The 27,041-nt window shown below is 49.9% G+C and overlaps 1 protein-coding gene across 1 annotated transcript in view; it reads right to left on the reverse strand.

Annotated features, from left to right (window-relative positions):
- Positions 1–1,073: 1,073 nt before the first annotated feature.
- SMARCC1 (SWI/SNF related BAF chromatin remodeling complex subunit C1) overlaps positions 1,074–27,041 on the reverse strand; it is a 112,150-nt gene continuing 86,182 nt past the window's right edge. Inside the window, exons 26-28 of the mRNA XM_053929345.1 lie at positions 18,501–18,759; positions 5,572–5,748; positions 1,074–3,319 (exon numbers count right to left, since the gene is read on the reverse strand). Coding sequence (XP_053785320.1) covers positions 3,228–3,319; positions 5,572–5,748; positions 18,501–18,759 — 528 coding nt within the window. The 3' untranslated portion in view covers positions 1,074–3,227. The remainder of the gene's footprint in view (positions 3,320–5,571; positions 5,749–18,500; positions 18,760–27,041) is intronic.

The raw sequence follows: 27,041 nt of genomic DNA on the forward strand, positions 1-27,041 counted from the left end.
AAACCTGCTCTACTACACAACCCTCTCAATCACTGGTCCTAAAAGGTGGTCCCTGCCCACCTGTACCAGAATCCCCTGGGAGCCAGTTAAAAATGCAAAATGTCAGAACTCACCCCAGACCCACTGCACCAGCTCTGGGGGCGGGGCCCACAATCCTGCGGGTGATCCCGGGCCCACCGAGGATGGAAAACTGCTGTTCTTAATCATGTCTGGGGGAGGTTCTCCACAGTGAGAGCCCAAGGAGTCGCGGTGGAAAGCTAACTGATTATACATGTCCTCTTAGGCTCTAGAAAGAATTCACACTGGAGTTTATAAACCAGTCTTTTGTTGGGATCAAGAACTAACCTCTCTAACCCCTCTCAGGAAATGCAGGACTCCCCGGGGCCCCACTGGCTCCAGCACTCTTCACTAGAGGACGGGTTGGACCAGGTCAGAAGGCAAAGCCCAGGCAGTCCAGCGCTGCTGTGAGGAGCCCTGTGCTCCCCACCGGGCAGACACAGACCAGCTCCTTTTGCTTCACTGGTTCATAAGCACCTTGAAGACAATGGCTTCTGTTTCCTGAACAGGGTCTGCACCAGTGGGCGCTCAAAGGCTGTCTTTACGAGTACATAAAGGCCTGCCTCCAACTAGGAGCTGGCTAAGCTGCACCCCGACGAACATTCTCTAGGTCACCAAGCAAAATCAGGCCTCTCTGGGAGGTGCTGGGGCACTGGCCACCCTCTCTGAAGAACCTCCACATCTTTTTTCACCTTGGCCATGGAAATAAACAGTGGGCAAGGGACAGTCAACTGTATGTTCCCTAGGCAGCACGAAGGTGGCCAGTCAGCCAGGAAGCCCCAAGTCACTGAACTATAACTGCTGACCAGGACCAAATGGGGCTGAATAATCAGGACCTTCACAGAACACGTGAAGAAACTGGTGTAGGGATGCAGAGAATGGACCAGAATCCAGAAATGACATTCCGTTTGCTCGCTGAAAAAGAGGGACATTAGGCCTTCTGGATCAATTTCCTCCAACCTCCCCCAAACTCCCTCCCTTCATGTTTCCGAAATAACAACACAGTGAGGAACACGTTCGTACAAAAACCGCGTATTATTCCCCCGCACAAAATCGAGTGGCTGTGTTACAGGAATGAAACCAGATCAAAGACATGAAAAGAGAAAGCCACCACGCGCGCTGAAACGTAACAGGGCTAACAATTCAGGTGTTCCGTAGGGTTATTACCAGCATAGTAAAAATACTTCCACCTGGATCTTTTACATTTGAAAGTGATCGCATTAAAAACCTGAGGTTACAAGGGACCACAGCATGAACCAGAATTTCATTTTCCTTCTAAGACCCCAGTGGAAAAGGGAAGTATTTGGAATGAGTTTCCTTTCGGAAAAACCAGCAGGAAACAGGAACCACCCTGGCCACTGTCAGAAGGCACCGGGGTCTTTCTGGAGGCCAACGCATTGGAAGTCAACTCCGGGAGGGGCAAGTTCGTCGCCCCTCCCAGAGTCCTGAACACACGCGCAAAGGAACAAGGTCTCCTTGGTCCCAGTGCTCCGAGGGTGACCAGGGCCACCTGGGAAGAGGCAACACCTGAGGGTTTGAAAGGCAAATCTTAATTGTGGTTTTATTATTATTATTATTTTTGCTTTCTGATATTAAGGAAAAAAGTTCTAAGGTGTTTTACAAACACCAACCTAGACCCTCTCATATGTAAAGCTTTATAAAATATATAGAAAAGATACCCCGAAGATGTTTCACTTGGTATTCTCCATGAAACTGCCGCTGGAGGCTGTGAAGTGACGAGGTCAGCTGCTTTGGGCTCAGCTCTACCAGAAACGCCCTTTTCACACCCACAATGGACAGAGGGGAAGCGATGGGGACCAGAGGGGAAAACCAAGAGCGCTCAAGTCACTCATCAGCAGGGCTAGAAATGGGCTCGAATTAAGGCATTTCTGTGGCTCTTCCTCTGGAATACCATCCCGCTCTCTCAGCCCCCAGCCCCAGACCTCAAAGCACTATGCTCCGACTGCCAAGGGAGCTCCCTGATGCACCCAGCAGCCCCTTGGCAGCCTCGTGGTAGCCGGAAGGTGAGATCTCAGACAGGGAGGCGGAAGGGATGAGGCTGCCTACCCAGCCCCACCTGTCGGATCCCGTCCCAAGCCGGAAGTACCGCTTCACCGAATTCCATTTGCCCTGGCTGCTGCAAGAGGTAGTGAGGGGACCTGCACCCCGCCGTCCTAACCAAGTTCCGTGAGCTAAAATGTTCAGCACTATCTACTTATTCTTTTTAAAGTTTTTTTTTTTTTTTTAAGAGGGAGAAAAAGAAAGAATGCATACAAGCAGTGAGTAGTGGGCTAGATTCATTGGGTGACCACTGTCCTCGGCCCCACAACCTTCCTGGCTAGTCCCGGGAACTAAGGAATGCCTCTCCAAACGGCAGCCCTCAGAGCTCACGCTGCCTTCAGACAAACAAAAACACCCGCCCCAATGCAACAAACCATCTGCATAGAAGACCGGAACCTGTGGGCCCGGGGAGGCGTCTGTGCTGATGCTGGCACCCTCCCCACCTGGGTGCTGCGGGACACATTCTGCCAGGCAGGGTGGAGGCCCACACAGTCCTCGCCAGGGAGAACCATCAACGGAGGCCCTTTCCCCATCGCTGTGGATTTGGGTGCATCTGCGTGTGGCAAAAGCCTCATGAAATGTCACCATCAGCACCATTCTTAGCTCAGATAAGCAGAAATAAGGTCACTTATAATGCCTTAAGGTTTGTCCCCACTGGCTACACCCTCTGCCCATCACCATTTTTTGGTTCCTATTAACTTCGGATGCTCTCCTTTAAAGTAATAATAACCAAAAGGGGGGGGGTGGAGGGGTATGATTATAAAACATCCACACAGGCCTAAGACAAATAAAAAACTACAGGAGAGCGAAAATGATAAAGACATAGAATACCCATACCAGGACAGGGAAGACGCAGGTGATTTTGAGAATGACCAGGGCACACTGTCACCAAGGCCCCCCAGAATGCTGGCTGAGGACCTAATTCGAGGGGCGTCAGAGCATGGGGAGGGGGGCAGCAAGAGGAATGGGGAGAGATGGGACACGGGTCACGTGCTTGGGGCTGTGAGAAGAAAAACCCTGAAAGAAACCCAAGGAAGCTGAGGAACGTAAGTCTTGCCATCCCCACCCCAGCAGGTGGCGCTGGGCGTGGACATCCCCCATCTTCCAGGCTAGGGCGCGGCTGAGGCAGGTGGGCCTGGAGCAGGAGGTGGAGGAACTCCATCTGCAGGTGGCGGCGGCTGCTGCTGTGGCGGAGGGGGATCTGAAAACATATCCAACAGTCACTTGTCATTGCAGAAACACAGGGGCTTGGGAAAGAAAAATGACACAGGAAGTCATTTTCTCCACGTTAGGCAACCAGTGCAGCCAGGGAGGTCTGTGCGGGACGGGCCCACCTGAACCACCAGGTCCCCACTCTTGCTGCTGCTCCCAATCCAGGTGTGGCTGGGGCATGGGAGGTGTCTGAATCTGTGCCCCTCAAGGCCTATCTCTTCCACGAATCACTCCAGACCTTCTCAGAGCTTAATCACTTTTTCATTTTATGTATTTTAACAGGCTGTCTAGTTTTGTTTCTTCGGTTAAGTTCTTTCCTGGGCAAGCTGTGTCTTTTCTCTCACTATGCTTAGTCTATCTGGGCACAAAATGGCTTATTTGTCTTGGCCAAGGCCAGGGAACTTCCCCTTGAGGCAGCTGCTGACAGGCTGGCCAGCCCTGGACAGTCCCACTGTGCCTGAACTGCAATTCTTGGATTTTTGGCCCAAACTGGGTCAGGTCCTGAAGGGAATGTTAGTATGAGTGTCTGGGGCTCTTTCCTATTTCAACTTCAGCTGCTTTAGCATACACAGAGCCCTAGAGATCATTTAATCTGGTTTTTTTCAAACCTCTAAATTTTGCCAGAAATGAAAACATATGAAACAAGTAATTAAAGTGAAGCCTTGCTTATTCACCAGTCAGTTCACCTATCCCTCCCTGCAGGAGGTTTCCATCAAACCGCCAAGGCTCTGCAAAGCATCGAAAGCCCACTGATAGGATCTCCTGGGCCGTCTTTCGGTGGAGAACGCTAAGGCCCGAGGAGGGGGGCCCTCGCCTGTGGAGGCTGCCCGCTACCTGAGAGCCAAGTTGGCAGCTCAGAAACCCTGAAATCCTCATTTCTGGAATGAAGGACGTGGGCGTAGGGGGCCTGCAACCCGTCATATTCTCAAGGTGCTCCATTAAGGGCCCTTTGGGGTCACAAGTCATGGGTGATCAGAGGGTATGACAGTGGTGGAGAGCAATGATGTCATCTCCGCGACAGGGAGGGCAAACCGGCCAACTCTCCCAGCAGGCTGACACGTTGCTGTGCTGCCTGGAAGGCGGCAAGGCAAGCATTTTCTTGCCAAGGAAGGAGGGTGCCTGCTAAATTGCATCCAGCCTCTAGCCACTGGCTCTAAACAGATCACACTTTCTTCTACTGCCACGACCCTCCACACACCCCTGGCAAAACCGCTGTCTTCCTTCTGTGCACCCACCGTGCCCCAGCTCCTGGGGTCCGGACAGGACGGGGTTTGCCTCTACCCATGCAGCCTGCCTCCCGGCCCTGGGAAGTGCCCCGGAGCGCCCCAGGGCTCTCCAGGCGCTGCTGGGCCTCGTGGAAAACCTATACTACCATCCAGCTGTGCATTTCTCATTTTCCCACTGCAGCTCCGGGAGGCCAGGCTCTCATGCTTCCTGGCTCTCTCTACTGTAAACAGGAGCTAGCTCCTTGGCACATCCATGAACTTCTAAGTGAACGTGGGATCACAGATGTGGCATTTTGGGGTTGCTCTCCCTGAGAAGGTCTACAGGAACAAAAGGCAGGGCAGAGCCTCTGAAGCAACCGTCTGGAGGCCAAGGTTAGAGGAGAACAAGGGCTCTGTGGGAGAAATGGCCTGGCCGCCCACATACCGCCAGACCGACTGTTCAGCAGCACCGGTGCCTTCTCCACTGAGCCCACTGGGCCCTCACACCCTTCACAACACAGCCGCTGAAGACTCCTTCCTTGGTCTAAGCAGCCTCCACCAATATGTCAGAGTGGCTACAAGAAACCACTTTGTTATTCCTGCCTTAAACTAGTTCTGGTTCTTTCCTTCTCACCCACTACTTTTGAACCCTGTATTGATAAAGGGCTCCTATAAAAAAATAACCACCAGCAGCTCAGCAGGTCTACCGAGACCCAAACTGGACAGGCTCAAACAGACAGGAGTGGAGAGAACTGTCTTTTCAGCCTCCTCAGAGCTTGGGGTCACACGCGCATGCCAGGGAGGCCATGGCACACGAGTGGACGGCTGGAGGCACACTGTACTCATCACCTGAGCACCTGCCCATAGGGGGTGCAGAAGAGCACCGGCCAAAAACTGACCCGGAATCCAACGCCACAGGCTGCACTGTCTGGGGACCTGTCAAATCACAGGGAACAAAGCCTCCCCGCTCCCCCGTCCACAGCCTTCCCGGAGAGGCCCTTCCCTGGGCAATGCATCCCCCCAGCACGCTACTTACACATGCCGTTAGGAGCCGTGAGGGTTACCCGGGGTCCTAAGATGTTTCCCGGCATTGGCGGCATACCAGGAGGGGGAGGGCCACTCCCAGGGGGGTGGATGTTGGCTGCAACGGTGGGAATCATGCGGCCTGGCATGGGCTGCCCAGGCATCATGGGACCGGGACCCGGTATCTGACCTGTAGAGGGAGATTTAAAGTCCTAAGTTAAGTGCACTGAGAAGAAAGGGATCAACTGCTACCCAAGGCTGCTAAGTGTAAACACACACCTATCTCTCTAAAAGATCTGAAATACCAGTATAGCAGTATCTGCAATAATCTCTGTGCTCACTTAAAAACAACATTTTCTTGGGGGGGAGGGGAGGGATAATGGAGCAGGTCTGCGGAGTGAATGAATGACTGCCCTAAACCCTGGTACAGGCAGGTAGTCTTAAGACGTGATTACAAAAAAAGCATCCTAAAAGAAAGCATTCATTCAGGCCAGTTTGGATGAACCGCGAATTCCCAAATATCTTCCTGACGATGCTGAATGCCGCGCAGAGGCCACAGGGAACGGAGGGAGGATGCTACCAGCAAGTCGGTACACAATCCACGGACTACAGCTGAAGTCAAGATTGAGCTTCACACACAGCCTTCAAGGGAAGGTGTCCCCAAGAGTGTTTTGTCGCTACTGTGAAATCACCACTCAAAAGGGATTCTGATTGGAATCCCCAAGTCCTGGTCACAAAAAAATCTCTCCCTGTCCTCCACCACGAAGGCCCTGCAGCCCTGGAGAACTAAAGGGGTGGGGGGGGGGGGGGGTGAAGAGAGTGTAAAAGACAACTCACTCCTTCATCCCCTCCCATTGTTTTGAAATTAATGACAGGAGATGCGAGACACAAGAATAGTAAAATACCTCCTGTACTCAGCTTCGCACTGAACCCTTAGCACTTCAGCAAACTTTTCCTGTAAAGAACCAGATGATAAATATTGAGTCTTTGTAGGCCACACCGTCGCTGCCCTGGTTCGCCTTTGCTTTGCAGCTTGAAGCGTCCGAGATGCCATGTACCACACGGTGTGGCTGTGTCTCTACACATCTTTATTTTTGGACTCTGAACTGTGAATTTCATGCAACTTTCATGTGCCACCACTATTCCTCCTCTTTTGAGTTTTCCTCAAGTATTTAATCTGTATAAAACGTTCTTAGCCTTGGCCCATACAAAAACAGGAGCTGGGCCAGTCTGGTCTACAGGCTGAAGTTTGCTAATCCTGTTCTAGCATGATGGTGGATGTTTATTAGTCTTTGAACTCAAGTGGTTTGGCTGCTGGACTTAGTTTTTTGTTTAAAGATTTTATTTGTTTATTTATTTAGAGAGAGGGGAAGGGAGGGAGAAAGGGAGAGAAATATCAATGTGTGGTTGCCTCTCATGTGGCCCCCACTAGGGACCCGGCCTGCAACCCAGGCATGTGCCCTGACTGGGCATCAAACCAGGGACACTTTGATTCACAGCCCACACTCAATCCACTGAGCTACACCAGCCAGGCTGCTGGGCTCAGTTTTAAAGAGCTACAAACAAAGGAAGGCAGTTTAATAGGCACAGAGCAAGGCTGCAGCCCCTTTATGTAAGGGCAACTACACTCTCCGCAGAACGAGGAGAAAGAATCTCTGCAGTTTTCTCTGGTGTTAAAACCTGAGGACTGTACTATGCGAGGTCAACTGTATGAGACTCAGTGTGGGCATTCAGACGCAAAGTCCCGGGACAGCTGGAAACAAGAACGCTTGAGGCCCAGTCCCGGGAGACCCGGGAGATGGCTGTCCCTGACGGCTAGCTGGCAGTGAAGACACACAGAGCGGAGCGGGGGGGGGGAGACTTCTGTCGCTGCTCAGAGAAAGGCCTGTCTGAAGAAGACACACAAAGTGTCAAGCCCTACGCTGTCTATTTCCAGTGTCTGGTCCCTGACCCAGGAACCACAGACACAAGTTCTTCACTCCAGGGGTATCAATGAAGAGAACCCCACTGAGGTACAAGAATTAGAGGTAGAGGTGGTCCACTGTCTTTGGGGTACTATTTTTTAAGCACAATACATGCCAGCAGGCAAGAGCCCAGCAGGAGCTCGGAGGCCCACCTGCTGAAGGGCAACTCAGTCCAACTGCCGAGAGGAGGCGGAGCGGGCACTGGGCCCGCTGCTGGGAGGCCAGGCAACAGGACCACCGCTCTCACACAACGAGCGTCGGCCATCAAAGCTGTCACGTGCCTCTGCTAGGACAGACGCGGGCTGTGTGGGACACTCGACCAATCTGAAGGATGACAGACACAGAGAACGGGAACAAACAGCAAGTACAAGCCACACACGAAGTGTGTGCACATGTAGGGACGGCAGGGACGCCGAGGGAAAACTACGGAAGGAGCAAGGACAAGGAGCCTTCCGGTGAAGACGGGGCACGTGAATAAAGTGAAGGAGGGGCAGGGACAGGGCGATAGCACAAGGCCTGGCCCGAGTTAATCATTCAGGAAGTAACGTGAGTGTTGCTCCTGTTGTTTCTGAGGGGCACCACCGCTGTGGACTACTCCGGACTCACCGTCCCCTCTGTGGTGCCTGCACCGCCTTGCCGTCCATCACCCGGACTCCACTGAGGAGCAACAGGCTCGAGAGGGGACAGACGGTGCCCAGGTTTCAGAGCCCTGTCGCCCACCCTTGGGCTGCCTGCCTGACATGATGCAGAGCAGAGGGCATCATGTGAACCAGGCACGGAACGGGTGGGGCTCAAAAGGTAAGGCTCCAGGGGACTAGGTAAAAGGTTCTGGAGGAGGCAGGAACATGGGCCTGATTTTCCACATGATTGAAAGTTCTATGGGCTGTACCTAACTCAGAAGAAAAGAGCTTTTGCAGAGAACCTGCAGCTAAATGAGGGAAGGACAGGTAGGCCCCAGCACAAGCTAGCAGTCGGGGACAGCACCCTGCAGGCATCCTGGGGAGGGGCAAGTGCTGAGCTGAGGAGGAGAAAGAATCACACCAATGGAGCGTGTGACATCAGGTAGGGTGGAAGGAGAGGAGGGGAGGACTTTGGCTTTGGGAACAGGAGATGAAGTGAACAAGGCACAGAATCTCAAAGGTCAGTGGGGAGTCCTCTGCAAAGTTGGTGAAGAGGAGCTACTCTCTGAGCTCGCTGGAGACCCTTGTGCTGCCCCCTCCCTCCCACACAGCACTTCCTAGGCCACTGCGAAGTGCAAACTTTGTTTACCACCCCTAAGTGCCTAGTAATGGTTCTCTGATGACAGGTGGGGCAACAGGAAGAGAGAAGATACTTCCGTTGTTGGAGGCAGGAGGCCCACTTTCAAGCCCCGGCCTCTAAAATGTGAACCTGGAGGCGAAAGAATACTGTTAATATACTCATGACAAGTGGAAGCCACGTGTTAGAACAGATAATACCGTCCTTACCTATTACTGAGTACATGCTGCCTCCTACCAAGTTCAACCTGGCCAAGAGCACCCAAGCCAAGTCAGGAAGCACTGTCAGCCTCTCTCAGGCCTCTCTCCAGGAAGCTGACAGCGGAACAGCAGGGGTGCTTTCTGGCCTTCACCAAGAGGCCAGATGAGTGCTGGGTGAGGGGACAGAGGGAAGGAAGAGCACACTCAGTGCCCGATCACCTAAGTGATGTGACACACAGCTCCTCGGTCTCAGCCACCTGTCCCCAGCAGTCTGCAAGTCTCGTGCTGTGGCGCTGAGAGCAAGGTGTGGGCTGACCGAGCGAGCCCCTGGCTGACCACTGGGATTCCCAGCCAGCAGCCACCCGATACCATCCTCAGCAGGCAAGTACAGGCGAACTAAACTGGAAACAGAACAGCAGGATCCGCCTCCACCTCCCCAATGCAGATGAGTGTTCACAGGCAGGTACGTGGATGCTTGAGCCTGCTCCTCAGGTGACATGGGACAAGCTAAGCACCTGCCCCACTAAACTGCACGGCTTCCTGTATGACTGAGGGAGCTGTTTGTCGGTGTCTTACTATGTCCTTGGCTCCTCCAAAACACTTCTGAGAGGAAGAGCAAAAGTTTCCATTTTACAGAGAGTAAACAGCAGCTCAGCAAAGTTAAGAGATGTCTGCATGGTCACAAAACTTGTAGGGGGAATCAGACACAAGTCTGCTGACTCTCAGGCCAACCCTTCCCACCACACTATGCTGGCTCAGGTGAAACCGTTCATGTGAAAGGACCTGATATAACGCTAAAGCCAACCAAACAAAAAAAAAACCCTAACCCTTAAGGACGTGTATTTTAATTCCAGGGATCATGTTTTCTTATCAGTTATGAGTCTGCTCTGCTTCCTAAAATAGGTGTTTAACTTAACACACACTTGCCGCGGTGCCTGGAAGCAGGCTGGATGGCAGCGCCCGGACAGATGCACACACGTTCCAATACCTGGAACCTGGAGGTGCAACTGCACTTGGAAAAGGGTCTTTGTACATGTGCTTAAGTTAAGGACCCTGAGATGAGATCATCCCTAAATGTAGTAACAAACGTCCTTGTAAGAGCCACAGGGAGAAGACACAAAGCGGAAAAGGCGATGTGAAGATGGAGCGAGAGAGATGCGGCCACAAGCCAAGGAGTGCTGCCAGGTACCAGATGCTGAACGAGGCAAGAAACCGTCCCCTTCCCCATAGCCCCCAGAGGAAGCACGGCAGCTAGAGATTGGACATCTAAGTCCTGGAACTGCCAGAGAATAAAGTTTTATTATTTTGTTACTTTAAGTCACCAAGTTTGTGAAAGGGGAAGATGCAAAGAGGGAGTAACTTGCCTGACGCCATGAAGTGTGTTAACAAGGGAGCCCAGATCTGACCTGAGTATCCTGGCTCCAAAGACAGTGTGGATGACAGTCTAGGGTGGGGGTGGGGGGGCCCAACCTCTCTTCCAGCAGCCTATGTGATACTAACCCTGCAGCCTCTAAGTGAGTGGGCCAGTTATTCAGCCCGCACCCAGCTCCCAGCAGAGACCACCCTCCAAACTGGCATTCGGCATCTGGCGACAGGGCGAGTCAGCTGTAGGCCATCAGGACCACCAGGCGAAGGCCATCCTGCCCACGCTGGGATGAGCCTATGGACTCTTGCTGTCAAGCCCCCCAGTGTTGTTTCCGAAGCTACCTGCTCCGCGGCAGTGGCCCGTTTACCTGTTTCCCCATATCTTTATGACAACAAGCTGAGATAGGTCAGCTTTAGGGTTTCTCAAGGCCATAAGCCCGACAACTTAAAAAACCCCTCCTTTCTCTTGGTAGCGATTTCAGAGTCTTCTGAACATCACAATTTTCCTCTCTTCCTGCCACACATGGGGCATAGTGTCACCGGGATACAGGTGCTTGGGGCATGAGAGACAGTGGCTCCTTGGGAGAGGTGGCAGCAAACAGAAGGACCAGAGAGAAGTCCTGCTTCTGGGACCTTGTGCAGAGAGACACTTCTCAAGGAAGCACGGAGCGTCAAGCGGGAGCGATGTCCCTGTGCCACCCACAGGTCTGTGCTCACAGTGCTGGTGTGCCACGAGCAGTGGACTTAGAGAGCCAGCAGGGAGGGGAGAAGAATGTCTCGCTTGAATCTGGCCCTGTACTTGCCAGACAGTGGCAGTCATCTCCCTGAATCCTGCAGGTTGGTAGGAAGACAGGCCCTGTCACCTGGCCCAAGTCACAGGAACAAAGACTGAGTTGAGATGCAAACCCAGGTCTGTCTGACCCTGAGGCTCATTCTCTCACTCACACCAGCCAGCCTGAAAGGAGGATCTCTCCTTGGAAAAGCAGATTTCTAAGGCTCAAATTTGATATGGGATAGAATTTAAGAGACTTGGGGAAAACTACAAATCAATTTCTTGTAAAGCAACTCCTATCCTTTTAAAATCTAAACATCCTTATGGCTTTTCTGGTGTCCGATACAGGTCTCACCATTTTTAAGTGGATGACAATGTCTGAGGGCATCTCTATTAGTTCTCACTAAAGATGAAGAAGCCTGGCCCGCGTGAACCTGAGATGCACAGGAGCAGGCCATAACCAAACAAAATAAAAAGTGTTTATGGCCTTGGCCTGGCAGCTTAGTTGGTCAGAGCATCGTCTCAATATCCCCAAATTGCGGGTTCAATCTCCAGTCAGGGCACGTACCAGAAGCAACTGATGAACACAAACAGGTGGGACAACAAATAGATGTTTCTCTTTCTCTCTTCGTCTCTCTAAAATCAGTAAGTAAAATTAAGAGTAAAGTGTTTATGTATGTATTATCCACTTAAAAAAAAATTGGGTATTTCCTTCCCCGACAGAGAGAGAGGCAGGAGAGCACGCGAGCCGCGGACTGACAGCAGCACCACCAAAGCCTAACTGCTGGGAGTCTGACCTACATACACGCGTTTTTGTCATTTTTTCTTTAAACAGCAGGCATCTGAAGCCTAAAAAATGGAAAGGGTGGCTAAAATTAGGTATAGCCTAGTGGAAAAATCCCTCATACTCTCTCAGGTTTATTAGCTCTTTTACTAAAGTGTTACGCCCATCGTGCCTAATGGAAGATTATTTAAGGATTTAATTTGACTCTTCAGAACGGCAGAGGCAGGTGGGAGAAGAACATGAAACCAGGAAAGGAGGGAAGGAAACTGTGCATTTCCAATCTTGAGCACACTTCTAACCTCCCACAGCATGTCCCCTGGCTGAGTCCGCCAGCTGAGTCCCCCGCAGAACGGAAACAACTCGATCAAGGCCAAGTGAGGGGAAGCCCGGCTCCTCCGAGACTGATGCTCCCACAGCGGCTTCCGGGGCGCCTGCCACAGTCGCTCTTAGTTGAGGACGGAGCCCTCACTGCTCTCTTTGTGAGCGTAACCTGCTACTCCGGAAAGCAGCTCAGCAGCTGTTACCCGCAATGTAGGCAGGATCCGAGGCACCACAGATAAGAAAACCTTGGCTGAGGGGATAAGCTATTCCGTCCGCTTTCAGTGTGAGCTGGGGTGGCGTGAGGACTGGCTTCCCATTCCCGGAGCACTCTTTCCCACGGCCAGGGCTGTGTAAGTGGGGCCACCTTGCAGGCTTAAAAAGCCAAGTGCCTAATGCCTTGGTTAAATTTCCTTGAACTTCCCTGGCCAGGTAGCGCAATTGGTTAGAACATCATCCCAATATGCCAAGGTTGCGGGTTTGATCCCCAGTCAGGGCACATATAGGCATCACCTAATGAATGCATAAGTAAGTGGAACAAATCGACGTTTCTCCACTCCCTCCCTGCCCCTCTCTCTCAAAATCAATAAAAAATAATTTAAAAAAACTTCCTTGAACAATATTTTAATAGTTGATGCAAAATGTTCTAGTTTTATCACTAAAATATCACCTCTACCGTGTCTGAGCTTTCATCAAATCAGATCAATTCCTATTCTGATTTTTAAGGCACTTCTAACAATTCTTATGCATTAATAATAAGGAAACATAGAGACTTAATCCCCTCTGCTTTCACACAGGGAGAGACACACAAGGGCTCCCTGATGCGGCAGCCACTCTGGGATCCTCGGGCACGAAAGCTGCAGAGCACGCCTTTTACTACAAATGCCCAGGGGAGGGCAGAGCCTGCACTGCACTCACATGTGGGACTCTTGTCATTTCCTTTGGACTCAATCACAGATAGGTCATCTTACTTTAGACAGGGGCCAAGGCCGCCAGAGGACTGCCCAACCTACCATGAAGGATATGCCCAGCAGCCAGGGGCACCCTCCTCACACAAGCAAGCAGCAGAGTCAAGGGCACCTCACGAAGCCTCAGCCACTACCCAGGCCACCCTGCTTCTTGGTTCACCACGCACTGTCATGGACACTGCAGGCCAGGGTGTGGTGAGGGGATACTACGCGTGTGGCTCCAGAACAGGTTGCTACCGCGACTATTCATCATGTGCCATCTGGAACAGAGGTCTTACAGCGAGAACTGTGAAGCTGGAATTTAGGAATCTCTCCACGGAAACACACTGCTTTACAATTTAAATGGAAAGACGCACCGCAGTGCTGTGTATTTCTGAAGAACAGCAAAGCCTAAGGGTGGTATAAAGATGGCCGGGGCCTCCCCCAGCTTCCATTCACCAAGCGTGCACCAGAACACTCTGCTGTAGGCACTTCCTTTGTCTGTGGCTAGGAGACACACGTCAGCTCGGGTGCTGTGTCAGACACAGGGACAAAACCCAGAAAAGGCTGGAGCTCTCAGGTGAGTCAGGTAGGGCCAGATGAAACAGCCAGGGGTGAAGAGAGAGCAGCGCACAGACTGCACCCCCCCCACAGAGGTCTAAGCATCCAAACAAGTTACAAAGTGGGGGGCGGGGGGGGGGGGGCGGAGACGGACATGGACCACAGAGGTGCGAACTAAATGGGAGAAACACAGTGTCGGTTAATACTAAGCCACTGTGTGCCCGAGTCCGCCAGTGTCTGGCAGCCCCGCAGAATCACGACACTGAGCTGCTACTTCAACGGGCTCTGCTACAGACTGACACCAGTTCTGTATTTACACCACGACTGAACTCCAAGGGTCTCAGTCAGGAAGCTGGGCAAATGAAGCTCTCGGTGACAAATCCGTCTTGACCTTGTCACCACGCCCCTAGCCTTGCTAGCTTTCAGAGGCTGGGGTTTCCCTTCCTGACCCATTCTCAAGTCTCCCCAACACCCGAGCTGACCAACGGACCTGGATAATTACCCGCAGCTCCTAACAGACGCCACAGCCTGCTAACTTTTCTGGAACTTAGGAAACATTCACCGAAAGGACCATGCTCGTAGTTCCTGATTTCGGCCTGTGCCAAACCAGAGCCCAAAGCCGCTCTCCGCCTAATCCAGAGGGCTCCGCCCGCCCCCAGCTAGTCTCTGGACCCGGCTGCGCCAGGTTCCCAGCCACAGCCAGCTTTCTCTGGACTGGTCATATTAAGGCAGCTTTTAAATTAAGGGCTTAATTAATTGTAGTTCTGAACTTCACTGACACACTTGACTGAACTTTACATTCCAACTCCAGCAGTAGCCCACAAAAGGGGCAGGCACAAAACCGACAACCTTGAGGTGCGGGAGGGTCCACACCACTGGGGGAGCACAAACCGCCACTGGAAGCAAGCTGTGGCAGCGCCACCTACTGATGCGAACACACGCACGTCCTATGGCCCATCCTAGATGCACACCGCGTGTCTGCCTGGGGACACGTGACAGAAATGTGCACCCGTCCCCAAAGACACACGCACGTGCACACTCTCAGCGGTGCTTACTCTTTGGAACTCGGAAACCGCCGACAGGACAGGGGACGGGTAAACGTGGTGGAGCCGACAGGAAAACGCGGCCAACAGACGAGACAACCACTCCCAACAACACCTCACACACACCAAGTGCAAGAGGTCGGACACCGACTCACTGGGTCATTTCACTCAGAGAACATCCAAGACCAGCCCAGCGAGTCCGTGGTGTCAGAAAGCAGGACAGGTGTCAGAGTTACCCTTGGGAGGGAGGAGGCTGAGTGGGGTGATGGGGCTTCTGGGCATCAGTTACACAGGCCTCCAAGAGTCTCTTTGTTAAAGCTCGCCAGCCTAAATCAGTTATGATTTGTATAGTTTTCTATTCTTTTTAAAAAGACTTTATTTATATTTAGAGAGAGGGGAAGGGAGGAAGAGAAACACCCATGTGCAGTTGCCTCTCACGTGCCCCCTACTGGGGACCCGGCCTGCAACCCAGGCGTGTGCCCTGAATGGGAATCGAACTGGTGACCCTTTGGTTCACGGGCCGACACTCAATCCACTAAGCCACACCAGCCAGGACTGATTTGTATAGTTTTCCATATGTACATTCTAATTCAATTAAAAAAAGCTGCATGAATATTTCTTCAGATTTTTAAAAAATGCTCTCATGCATGCATTGATCCTTTACATAGTCACTTAAGCCAATTTCAGTGAGAAAGGAAAAAGAGAAATGACCTATTTTTATGAACTCTACCTTTTTTGTCCTGCCTTACTAAGAGAACAGCTGTATCTGAGCCTGTCAGTCCTGTGTTGTGGGGGCAGTGTTGGGATATCACTTTGGGATCAGACGGAGCCGAGGATGAACGAACCCTGGCTCCACGAGGCAGCGAGATACGTGGCCTGGCCATGCCTCAGCTGCTCCACCGCGACGTGCAGATGAGAACGAGGTGACACGTGGGCGAGGGCCTGGCCTTCAAACACCTCTTCTCACCAGGGTGTAGTTTAGGGGAAAGGCAGAGCACCTCTTTGCCCAACCTTCACAAGCTAACTGCAGATGTTGGGGCCTACAGATTCTCTGTGAGCTGTTACTGCGGACAGCGGTGGTCCAACATCACCGGGAACCAAATACCAAATAGCTACATTGAACTTCATGCTAAATATTTACCCCAATACTTTTAGGAAGTCAACTTCTAAAAGAAATACTGTTTTTAAAAAGTCACTCTATGATCATATCTGTTAGGTTTTCTTATCTTTTGAAAGCTTAACTTTGAAGAAAATGAGATTTCAGACAGAGAATTTAATATCCGCTCAAGCAGACAGAGAGGAGGATGAGGAAGAGGGCACCGTGTGTGGTGGGCCTGGCAGACCACCACCTCTACGTCCACGGATGCCACTGAGATCAAGTGGCACGTCTAGTGATGGCTGGTAATGCCACAACTGCAACTTAACAGCCGTGTGTGTGTGTGTGTGTGTGTGTGTATGTATGACAGAGAGAGAGAGAGAGAGAGAGAAAACGAATGCTTCCCAATCACAGTAAGCCCAGCCCCAGCTTTAAGTACAGCCAACAAAAACGACTATCTAAAACACATTTGGAGTTGTGAACTAAAGATTCATGTTGAGCCCTGGCTGGTGTGGCTCAGTGCACTGAACATCGGCCTGCAAACTGAAAGGTCACTGGTTCGATTCCCGGTCAGGGCACATGCCTGGGTTGCAGGCCAGGCCCCCACTTGGGGGCATGTAAGAGGCAACTGATGGATCCCTCTCCTCCCTCCCTTCCCCTCTCTCTAAAAATAAATAAATAAAGTATTTTAAAAAAAGATTCATGTTGACAGTACAAGTTGTCAGTTTTTCCCGTCGTGGCTTCCTCAGGCAAAACATGGTTGATTATTTCCACAAGAAGACTTAGAAAATCTGCTGTTTGAGGAGGTTAGGCCAACTGACACTGGTCAGATCAGGCCCTTCTCTGGTTTACAAGGGTCTGGCTCTCTTCGCCTTAGTGCACCGCTGCAGGCCTGGCCCAAAGAGTCCACATCCCCTCCCCAGGGAGCACAAACCCCGGCACATCACTACAGGGTCATTAGAAACATCTCACAGGATGAAGTCACTACACAACACACCCACACACACTGCCTTCTAAGGGAAAACGATGGGGGATAAGAAAGGTGGAATTAAAAGTACATTTTAATTACGGTGTTTATTTGGTTTAAAAGAAGTGTGCATTCAGCTTTCAAGGTGGCTAAGTGTTGGGAAGAGTTGTCACCCTGAAAGGGCCCCACAAGCTACAGACAGGACAATTCGAGCATCGAAAAGAGTAACACCCATAATGAATTGAAACACATCAAACATACAAAAACTCACAATACTGAAAACACACACAATAGAAAAAAGACCCTTGCCGGTCATCTTTGGCAGGGGGAGGTGGTACTAACTCTTTATGCAAATAACTGATAAGTAAAGGGAAAGGGTGATGCATTTGCCCAGCCTTTCCTATAAGGACTGATTTCCAGGGTAAGTAAATGACTAAGGGAGAAAGTTTTGGTTTTTTTAACTGAAATAAAAGAATTACTAAGAAATACAAGTAAGTGAGTGAAGAAGGAGCAGTAAGTTTAGAAACCTCGCTGTGTGCAATGCTGGATGGAAACACGGGTACAGAGAGTGTTCTCCAAGGCAGATAAAACCCTGGGTGACGCATGAGGGGAACTCAGTAACGGATGGGTCAGCCCAGCAACACTGAATCCACCGTCTTCTATTAACGTCATGAACAGCATCAATTGACAGTGTAGGAAAAATGCCAGCCCCCCCAAAAGTGAACCTGAATCTGCTAAAATATCCAGGGCAACCCTCTGGTGTATGGGAGCCGAGTGGGAGGGAGAAAGGGGAGGACAGGTGCAATGACACTGTGCACCTTGAGTACACAACTGGGCACGGCCACAGGTGTAAACCCTGGTTTCTTCCATTCACGCATGACATTAAAAAAAGAAAGAAAGAAAAGGAGGGGGAATTGTTAACACAGTAAAAGAGATTGAAGAGAGCTATCAACAAACGCAACACTGGACCTTATTTGAATACTGACTCGATCATATGCAGCATTCAAAGACATTTAACTAACGGTATTAGGAACTTGGGCTACTCTTCCTGGGTGTGACGATAGAACGTTATGTTAAAGAACAAGATTCCCACTGGTCAGAGGTACATTTTGGAGTCTATCTCTCACCCCAAAGCAAGGAGCAACAGAAAACGCCGATAATCTTGCTGCTGCCATGCAACAGGTGTGGGGGGGTTACCACACCACCCTCCCCACTTCTTAGTCAAACGGTTCCATAAAAGAGTCAGAAATGGCGGAAAGGGGATGGCTGTGGAAGCTGGGGCTTAGAGTTCACTGTACTATTCTTTGTGTGTCTCTCTCTGAAGACGTCTTTTAAGTTAAAAAAAAAAAAAAAGTACAGTCAATCTAAGGATGCATCTTGGAGGCACTCTGGGATACACAGGGTTCGGCAGAAGGAACGCCTGCCTGAGCGTGGTTGGCAGGGTGCGAGACTGCCATGAGACGGACAGCAATCTGAACACTTCACCAAAAATGTCAAATGGTGTGCTTGAGTGTGATCTTAAAAGAGCACCAGCTACAAGATCTGATCTCGCTTGTCTCCAACTTCCTGAATGACAACAGACATCCTGAATAGCTCTAGTGAGATGTCACCAGCAGCGTGGTTAGCCCGAGGCTACCAGCCTCGACTGGGGGCAGAGCCCCCTCTCACCTGGCTGGGGCGGGTGGGGCGGTGGCATCTGGTGCTGCATCAGAGGGTAGGGTGGCGGCTGCTGGTGAGGCATCATGCCTGGGTGCCCTGCTGCTCCCAGCGGCGCCAGGCCAGGTGCTCCCGAGTGCTGGTGCCCCTGCGGAGGGTTCTGCCCGTGCTGCTGCTCCATTTGCTGACGGGCTCGCAATTCCGCGTACTTCAGCTGCTCCATGTGGAAGTTCTGGCGTTCGGTGAGCAACTGCTGCCTCTGTTGCTCTAACTGTTAAGAAAAGGAAGGGGAAGAGAAATGATACCAGGAGAGGCTCTATCTAGGGAATGCGTGATGCCTGGGCCATCTACCTGACCCCCCAATTCCCTATTCCTCTCCACAGCAACACAGCCACCTTCCCTCCCGCAACAGCGAGAAAAAAAAACATTATTTCTTAATATTTTAATTTGGATGCCTGTTACTGGGGTCAAAGGTCTCTGTGTTAAGTGTAAGCATAAGATCTGCCTTTCCTTATGACCTTCACTCAGTGGGGTTATTGTTCTCTGGGTCCAACCAGGACATGTGCATTTTCCTCTATGTGACAGGCGTTCAGGTATTTAAAAAGTTTTTATACCTGCCCTCATCTTCCCCAGGCGAAACAAGCCCTCCTTCCTGTCCTTTTAAGTGTCCCTCAGAACTAGTATTTCAAGTGTCCCAACCTTCCCAGACGCCCTCTTCCAGGGGGACCCTCTGGGGGACTATTTTAGGATGTGACACCAGAGTTTCATCTTCTGCATGTGGGGATGTGGCCTTAGCTGCAAAGGCATCCGTTTTCTCTGCGGAACTCTGGTAGTACGCTGTAACCTTGGTTTTCAAGTACCCTAAATCACACTGGGTGACGCGTTCACAGTGTGTTTTACATGTCCGCATAGGTTTGCATTCACCTTGGCTTGAAGAACACAAGCATTTCAACATTCAAGATAATCTTTCTGAAACCTAAATTAAAATACAGAGAAAAAAAATTATCTTACGTGCCAAGAAATTCAGAAACCATATGCCTGACAGTTCAGAGAATGGAATGCTATCAAAATTAAATCAGGGCTGAAAAGGAATTATCAACATGAAAAAGAAGAGAAATAAAAACCCAGACTTCTGGAAGTAAGTGGAATGAAGACAATAAGGAGGGTTGACAGTACTACTTCTTTTCACTAAAGTCCCGTCCCACCGTGACTGACGGAGACCCGAGCCACCGGGAGGCGCTCTCCAGAGCGGTGTGGCCCGCCGCTGCGGCCCTGGCCACAAGGGGCTCCGACACCTGCATCGTGGCTAATGAGGACGTGATGTGCTGGAGGTCTAGAGAACACACTGAGTTTCAAAGGCTTAGTGTGGAAAAAAATTGATTTTTAATGTGGCTACTAGAACATTTGAAATTACTGATATGGCTCATGCTACATTTCTGTTGGCTAGCACTATTCCACAAGGCACTTAATAGGTTAAGGAAATGTACTGGGTTGGCCAAAATGTTCATTTTGTTTTTTCTGTACAATGGCTCTAGTAGTACTTAGTTGTCTTTTAACTTCATTTGAAACAATTTTGTTACATTGTATTGTGACAACTGTCCTGTCAGCATTTAAAAAAACTTACCAAAATTGGTGAATTTTTGTGCAGCCATTTTAATATTGAAGACGGAAGAATATACACAACATTTTTGACATGCTTTATTATTTAAAGAAAGGTAAAAATGTAAGTGAGCTGCAAAAAAAGGTTTGCGCGGTGTATGGAGAAGGTACTATGAGTGATCGAACAAGTCAAAAGTGGTTTGCGAAGCTTCCTGGTGCTGTTAACTCTTTGGCCAAATAATCCTCTGCTGTGGGGCTGTCTTACGCATTAGAAGACGTGTGGCAGCACCCCTGGCCTCTACCCACTAGTAATAGTGGGAGAGCGCCAACATACTCAAAGTATCCAAATCAATAAAGTTATTGGTGAAAATGAAACACGTGTCTTTAATTTTATGGAAAAAACTAAATGGACTTTTTTGGCCAACCTAGTAACACTTTGGCTTCAGGAGCAGCCAGTTCTACGGATTAGTACTGCATACTGTCCCCCGCAAGACTAGGTGGAACATGCACGAGAATCAGCCTGAGAATCTGGGCTGCTGGCACAGAAGTGCCGTGGAATCGAGGAGAGGCATCGCTGCTCATCGGGTATAGCTACTAGGGAATGTGCATGGACGGGCAAGGTGCAGGGAGACAGGCCGTGGGCACGGCATGAGGTCGCACGACCAGGTGAGGAGGAGGAGAAATGAGGAGAGAGACAATAAGGCTTCAGTCGTGGTGCTGGTGAGCTGGCTTTCAGAGAGTCTCCCCAGGAAGGAGGAGATCTGAAATGATTTTGTGAGTGGGTGAGAGTTACCAGGAGGCAGTGAGACCAGGTGCGACCATGGTCCTAACAGACTGGTGTGGACTCCCCTTTTTCTGGGAAGGGTGACCCCAAAAGGGTAAAGCCTGGCCTGGGTTAACATCTCTCCTTGTCTGCAGGTTGAGAAGGGAGTTGCAAGATGCAACTAGCCAGAAAGCCGTGTGGAAGCCCAGCTCTGCAAGACTCATCAGTGAGGTAAAGTCAGTAAGAGGCAGACCTACCAATACAGGAACCTCAAGATTCTGACTGCAAGTCCTAGGTTTTGCTTTCTTTTAACCATTCTTTCTAGGAAATGGAGGACTTTCCCGAGGTTACACTTGAAAAGACCTCCTATGTTCCTGTCAAGCCACTGTCAGCCTGACCGCCTGGCTTGAGTCCTGCAGCTGTGTGAGAGTCTTGGATTCAGGTCAGGTCTGCTTTGTAAAGACACCACACTGTTACTGGGGGAAAGTTTGGGTCCTCCAGGGAAATTTTAGTCTCTGCGTTCTGTATCTTAGCGGTTTAAAAAAACAAACAACCCCCCCCCCCAAAAAAAAAAAACCAAAGCCACCTTTCTTCGGAAGCTAACCTTAGTATCAAGGTTAACTACCAATATCAAGGTTAACCTTGGGGAAAAATATTGTCTAATTTTGCTTGCCTACAAATGAACTAACCCCAATTATACTACTGGTTTATGAGATTCTTTTGTCATTTCAAATAACAGAAAGTAATTAAAAGAAAGTAATTAGAATTAAAATGGATGAGTGATTAAATACTCCCCTCCCAAAAAGAGAACCTGGTTTAAGCTTAAGCTCCAACGTGAGGCAAACTGCCCCCCCCCCCCCCCCCCCCCCGAGATGAGAGCGACACCAGCCAGCTCCAGGAGGGCCAGCTCTGCTCTGGGGCCAGTGCAGGTGAGTTATGGACACGCCCTGGTGCCACACAATAAAGATACTGGTCTTGTGTGGACACCTCACCATTGCTGAACCCAGCTGTAGGTTGCATCCACTTTTGTGGCAATCAGAAAGAATGGGAACTGGGAATTTTTGACAAAGCATTCTAGTACTGAGAAAATTTTCAATGTGCTTAACCAATGACCTAGCGATCCTCTATCTGAAACTCCGTCCTAGAAAACTGAATGTGTGTGTAAGGACAGTCACTAAAGTATTATTTTTTGATGTACAGTCATTTCTAAGATACACTGAGTGAAATTAAAAAGAGCAAGTTGCAACAATATTTATAACATAATCCCAATTATATTAAAAAAAATTTGCGTCCACCTATAAACATATACACACAGAAAATGTTCTAGAAGACAGATTATCAACAGTAATTACTCCTAGGAATAAAATTAAAGGTAGGAGAGACCTTCTAATTTATTCATGTCTTTATTACTTGAAAAACACTTTTGATCGTATACACTATTTTTGTCACCAAAAAACAAAATGCTAAAGGCTGCCCAAGTTATATGCCACAGACATCTCAATTTCTTCTCTCCCCTTTCCACTTCCTAGGACTATGGATGAAGTCCTAACATCCAAACTGAACAAATTACTCCCCCAAATCGGGTGTGAATGAATCTGTTCACGCTCTTTCACGGCTGCAAGCTGGCTCTCGGGACTGGCTGTACACAGAGCTGCCTGTGGCCCTGCTCGGAGACACATCCGCCCACGGCATTCAAAACCCTGCTCCCGCCCCCCCTCACTCCCACACAGGGAGCCCCAGCGGAACTGATTTCAACAGAGCACTTCTCTGCATGGAGACACCAAACACAGACACAGCTGCAAGTGCAGCTGAAGTTCACACAAAGCTCTCTCCCAACTTCATCTGCATAAAGCAGTGTGGAAGGCTGACAGGAGAAAAGAAGGTGGGGACCACCAATTCCATCCACACTGTCAAGATGGAACTATCAGCTGAGGCTGGAGGCCTCCAGACTTGGCCTCAGAAGGGAAGTAATCACACCTTCTGTTGGAATGTTTGGTGTCGGTGACCAGACCTCCACTAAGAGCCACCAAGTCCCGAAGAGACAGACCCACTCCTTCTCATACCTGCGGGGACAAGATCACCTGTCCTGCTGCTTCCACGTGTGCTCTGGGGGCAGAAACCCAAAGGGGAGCAACACCACTGCTGTGAGGGGTCACTGTCCTTGTCGCAGTGTGCTTGCTCCCCGAAGCCGTGCACTTTCTTTGATTCCAAACCAAACCTACTCCTGGGTACAGCTTCTTTAATCTCGGACAGCACTGCCCATTACGTAATGGTGCGTGCCTGACAACAGAGTCAGTGACATGACAAGCAGCAGAGATGAGTTGCTACAAATACGCAGAAACAGAGTTAAACACAATTCTCCTGCGGCAGAATGAAACTCACTTTTTGGATCCTTGCTCTTTCTTCGTGAATTTGTCACAAGTACAACAAACTCTTCTAACCCTACGTCCTACATATGACGATATCCTGTTAGCGGTAACTTTAAAATCTATCCAGAACTTGACCACTTTCTCTTCCCTCAGGGCTGCAGTACCTAGAACAAGCATGTGGGTTACCTCAACAGCCCCTCACCTCTCCCTTTTCCAACCGTGCCACTCCGTGTGATTTATTTTCTACAACACAGCAGGTGGCCTGACCCCTGCTGAAGAGCACGGAAGACCAGGCCAGCCTTCTGCACTCAGTCCACATTTTTACCAAATGCATGAACCAGGCCCACAATTACTCCACATTCAAATCCAAGGAAACTGGAAGGCCTCGGGATGGCTCACATGAACCGCTGGGATTTGGCCACCATTATCTCGGACTCAGTCCTTTCACCTCCTCCAGCTCTGCTGCGGCCCACCCACCTCCTCAGTTCCCCACATCAGTCACCTCCTGCTTCAGAGGCCCTGTGCAGGCTGCTGCTCACGCTCAGAAGCGCCAGCCCAACTGTCAGTTTCTAAATAGGCCCACTCCACTGCCAACCTTTAAAACTGGAATCCGTCCCTTCCCTCCTCCAACCTCCCCTCCCCAGCCTGTAACAAACAAGTATGTACAGACACACAGAGTACCAGGTTTGTCTGGAAACAGCCCAGCCACAACTAATATGAGAATGGTCTGCATGACTTGACGTAACCTGGCAGCCAAGGAGAGCGGACTGCAATGCGCATATGTGAACAATGACGACTTCACTGTACTAGTCAGTGGGGGTGGTAGATGCTGTTGAGTGAGCATGGGTACCTCGTGGCTGTCGCATCCGAAATGAGTAAGCAAGTAGAGCATCAAATCTGCATCCAATTTTGCATTAAGTTTGAACATTCTTCGGTGGAAACTATTCAGATGATTCAGGAGGCTGCAGCTACGGGAGAGTGGTGATTGGCAGCTTCATCACGACAACACACCTGTTCATGCATCACATCTTGTGGTTTTTTGGTGAAACATCAAATCACCCAGGTGACTCAGCCCCCCTACAACCCAGATTTGGCATTCTGAGACTTCTGGCTTTTCCCCAAACTAAAATCACCTTTGAAAGGGAAGAGATTTCAACCTTTGATGAGAGTCAGGAAAATACGATGGGGTAGCTGACGGTGATTGGGAGAACTGTGTGAGGTCCCGAGGTGCCCACTGTGAAGGGGGCTGGGGCGTCACTGTTCTATGTGTCTTCTTCAATAAATGTCTCTTTTTCACAGCACGTGGCTGGGTACTTTCTGGACAGACCTCACACATGTATGCACACACACACACACACAACATGTAACACCTAACATCATTAACCACTTCATTTCTACCGAGGCCGAGTTTTGTTGGGTTTTAGTCACTATTGTCTTCCCGGTACCTACAGGTTTAGACAGACGAAGTAGGTGCTCAATAAATATTTGCCAAATGAGAAATGGGTTTAACCCGTCACCTACGGTGTGAACACCATCAGCTCTGGTCAGGCAGGCCCTTCAGTCTCCTCAGCAATCACGCCGAAACTCTCCACATTTCTAGACCTGGGCCTTTGTTATAGCTCAGATCAGTGCCCCCTCTGCCCGGGCGCTGGCCTTGATGACCACAGCCAACCACGGCCTCCTCTCCTCGCACAGCTCTATGGCCTCCGAGTGTCTGGTCCCACCCACCCTCTAACCTCCTTAAAGATGGGGTCCGGGTTTCTCACAGCTTTGAGTTTCCGACAATGTCTCTTTTCTGAAAGTATACACAGCCAATGACCTTCAGAGACTGAGTAGGCACTCAGTCCAGAAGCTATAAACTAGATCAGCTCACAGATCCATTCTCATGGACTTTAACACCATTGTTTTTAATCCAAACAAGAACGCTTTCAGCAGGGCCCGGGCCCTCCGCTTCTCTCCTAGAGTTGCTCTCCTGACCGATGCGATCGGCCTGCAGGGAAGGCTGCTCAGCGGGCGGCCCCTCCAAGTTGCAAACCCAGTGCCTGCTCAGCAGTGTCACTTGAACTGGAGTCAATCCTATTTATCATGTCACTTCCCAGACAGACCCTGCAGGTCCCATCACTGCCTTCCTCCAACAGGAGTGCTCTGTAAGGGGGCTGTAATTGCCACTGAACTCTCCTTACAGCCGTACTTGCGGTATCTTCAAGATTTCAAAGTTTCACGCACTCACGCTATCTACTAAACACTAAACACACTTAAGAGAACATGTCATTTCAAGCCATTAGAAAATGTCATTTCAAGCCATTAGAAAAAAAGAAACTTCGTATTTCATTCTGAGGAATATTAATTCTAAAGACATACCTAACTCGTGAAGTCTAAGATGTTTCAAATCTAATGTTATATAAACAAAAGCAACTATTTAATTCCAAAGAGCACACCCTGAAGCTGCTGCTCAGGTGAAGACAGGCAGACATGCCCCCTCCTGACGCAGGAGGTGGGCAGGGAGCTTCGACTGGGTGAGAAGGCTTGCTTCCCAGCTTGCTCGATCACTCTCTGGTTTCAACCTTCTTGACTCATAATCCAGGAATGCTAAAACCCTGCATATCTCAGAGTCTCTAGGTTAAAGTGGGGTAAGAATGGCTCATTTCTTTATAAATCACAGTGTTCTGGCTAAAAACACAGAGCTGCACAAAGAGGTTTAAGACCTGGTCCCCTAAGTGTCATCTGAGGTGTAGAATGCAGCCTGTCCGAGCTCCATCTAGCCCCTCTGCCTATGAGAAGGTTAACAAAGAAATGGCCTTACACTCCCACCCAGTATCACTGCTGGATTCTTGTCCTCAGACATTTAATGCAATCTGTATTTTCTTGCTGATGGCCTTCTCATATGCTGTTTGAGAGATAAAATGAGAAAACCCAAACAAAGTGGTTTAGCACAGCGACTGGTCCAATAAATGTTCATAAAGCCAAGGAAGGCTTATAAATATTGAGAATTTACTATACAGCGGTTGCTTACTGGTTTGCATAAAGGGGCTATATAAACAGTTACCAAACACGTATGTGCTCCAGCCACCGGCCCAGCACATTCCACACTTCTCTCACTCAATCTTCCTAACAGTCCTATGCACAAACCACCAGCAGAGAAGCAGCCCTGGCTTTGCTTGCCCCCCGGGAAGGAAGGGACACTAGTGCTAGAGTGGAAAAAAGTAGGTTATAAAACAATTGTGCATGAAACGAACAAGAGACACTGTGAAGTTCATGGGATTCTTTTTGGTTGAGAAAGTGAGCCCCCAAGCTGGCCCCCAACAATCTCCTCATATTTACACCTTCTCTCTGAAGCCTGTCTACCCTGACCTGGACCCAGGGCTGGTCTGTGTGACCAAGTGGAGGGATGTGACTTCCAAGTTTATGTTATAAGGACACCATGAGCCCTGACTGGTGTAGCTCAGTGGGTTGGATGTTAAGAGGTTGTTGACTCAATTCCAGGTCAGGGTACATGCCTGGGTTTGCAGGGTCCCTGGTTGGGGCCTATGCTAGACAACCGATAGATATTTCGCTTGCACATCGATGTTTCTCTCCCTTCTCTTTCTCCCTCCCCCTGTCTCTAAAAATCTTAAACAAAAAAGACACCATGATGTAAGTCAGTAATACTCCAGTGACGCTGTATGATGCCAGGTGGGTAACTACACTTGGGGGGAGGGAATCACTTTGTAAGTTACACACATCTAACCTTTATGCTGCAAACTTGAAACCAATATCATATTGAATGTCAACTGTAATTCCAAAATAAGTAAATGAATAAATGACACTTAAGCCAAAGGTCGC

The sequence above is a fragment of the Desmodus rotundus genome, chromosome 8 (assembly GCF_022682495.2).
Source record: "Desmodus rotundus isolate HL8 chromosome 8, HLdesRot8A.1, whole genome shotgun sequence".
In the NCBI taxonomy this organism is placed as follows: Eukaryota; Metazoa; Chordata; class Mammalia; order Chiroptera; family Phyllostomidae; genus Desmodus; species Desmodus rotundus.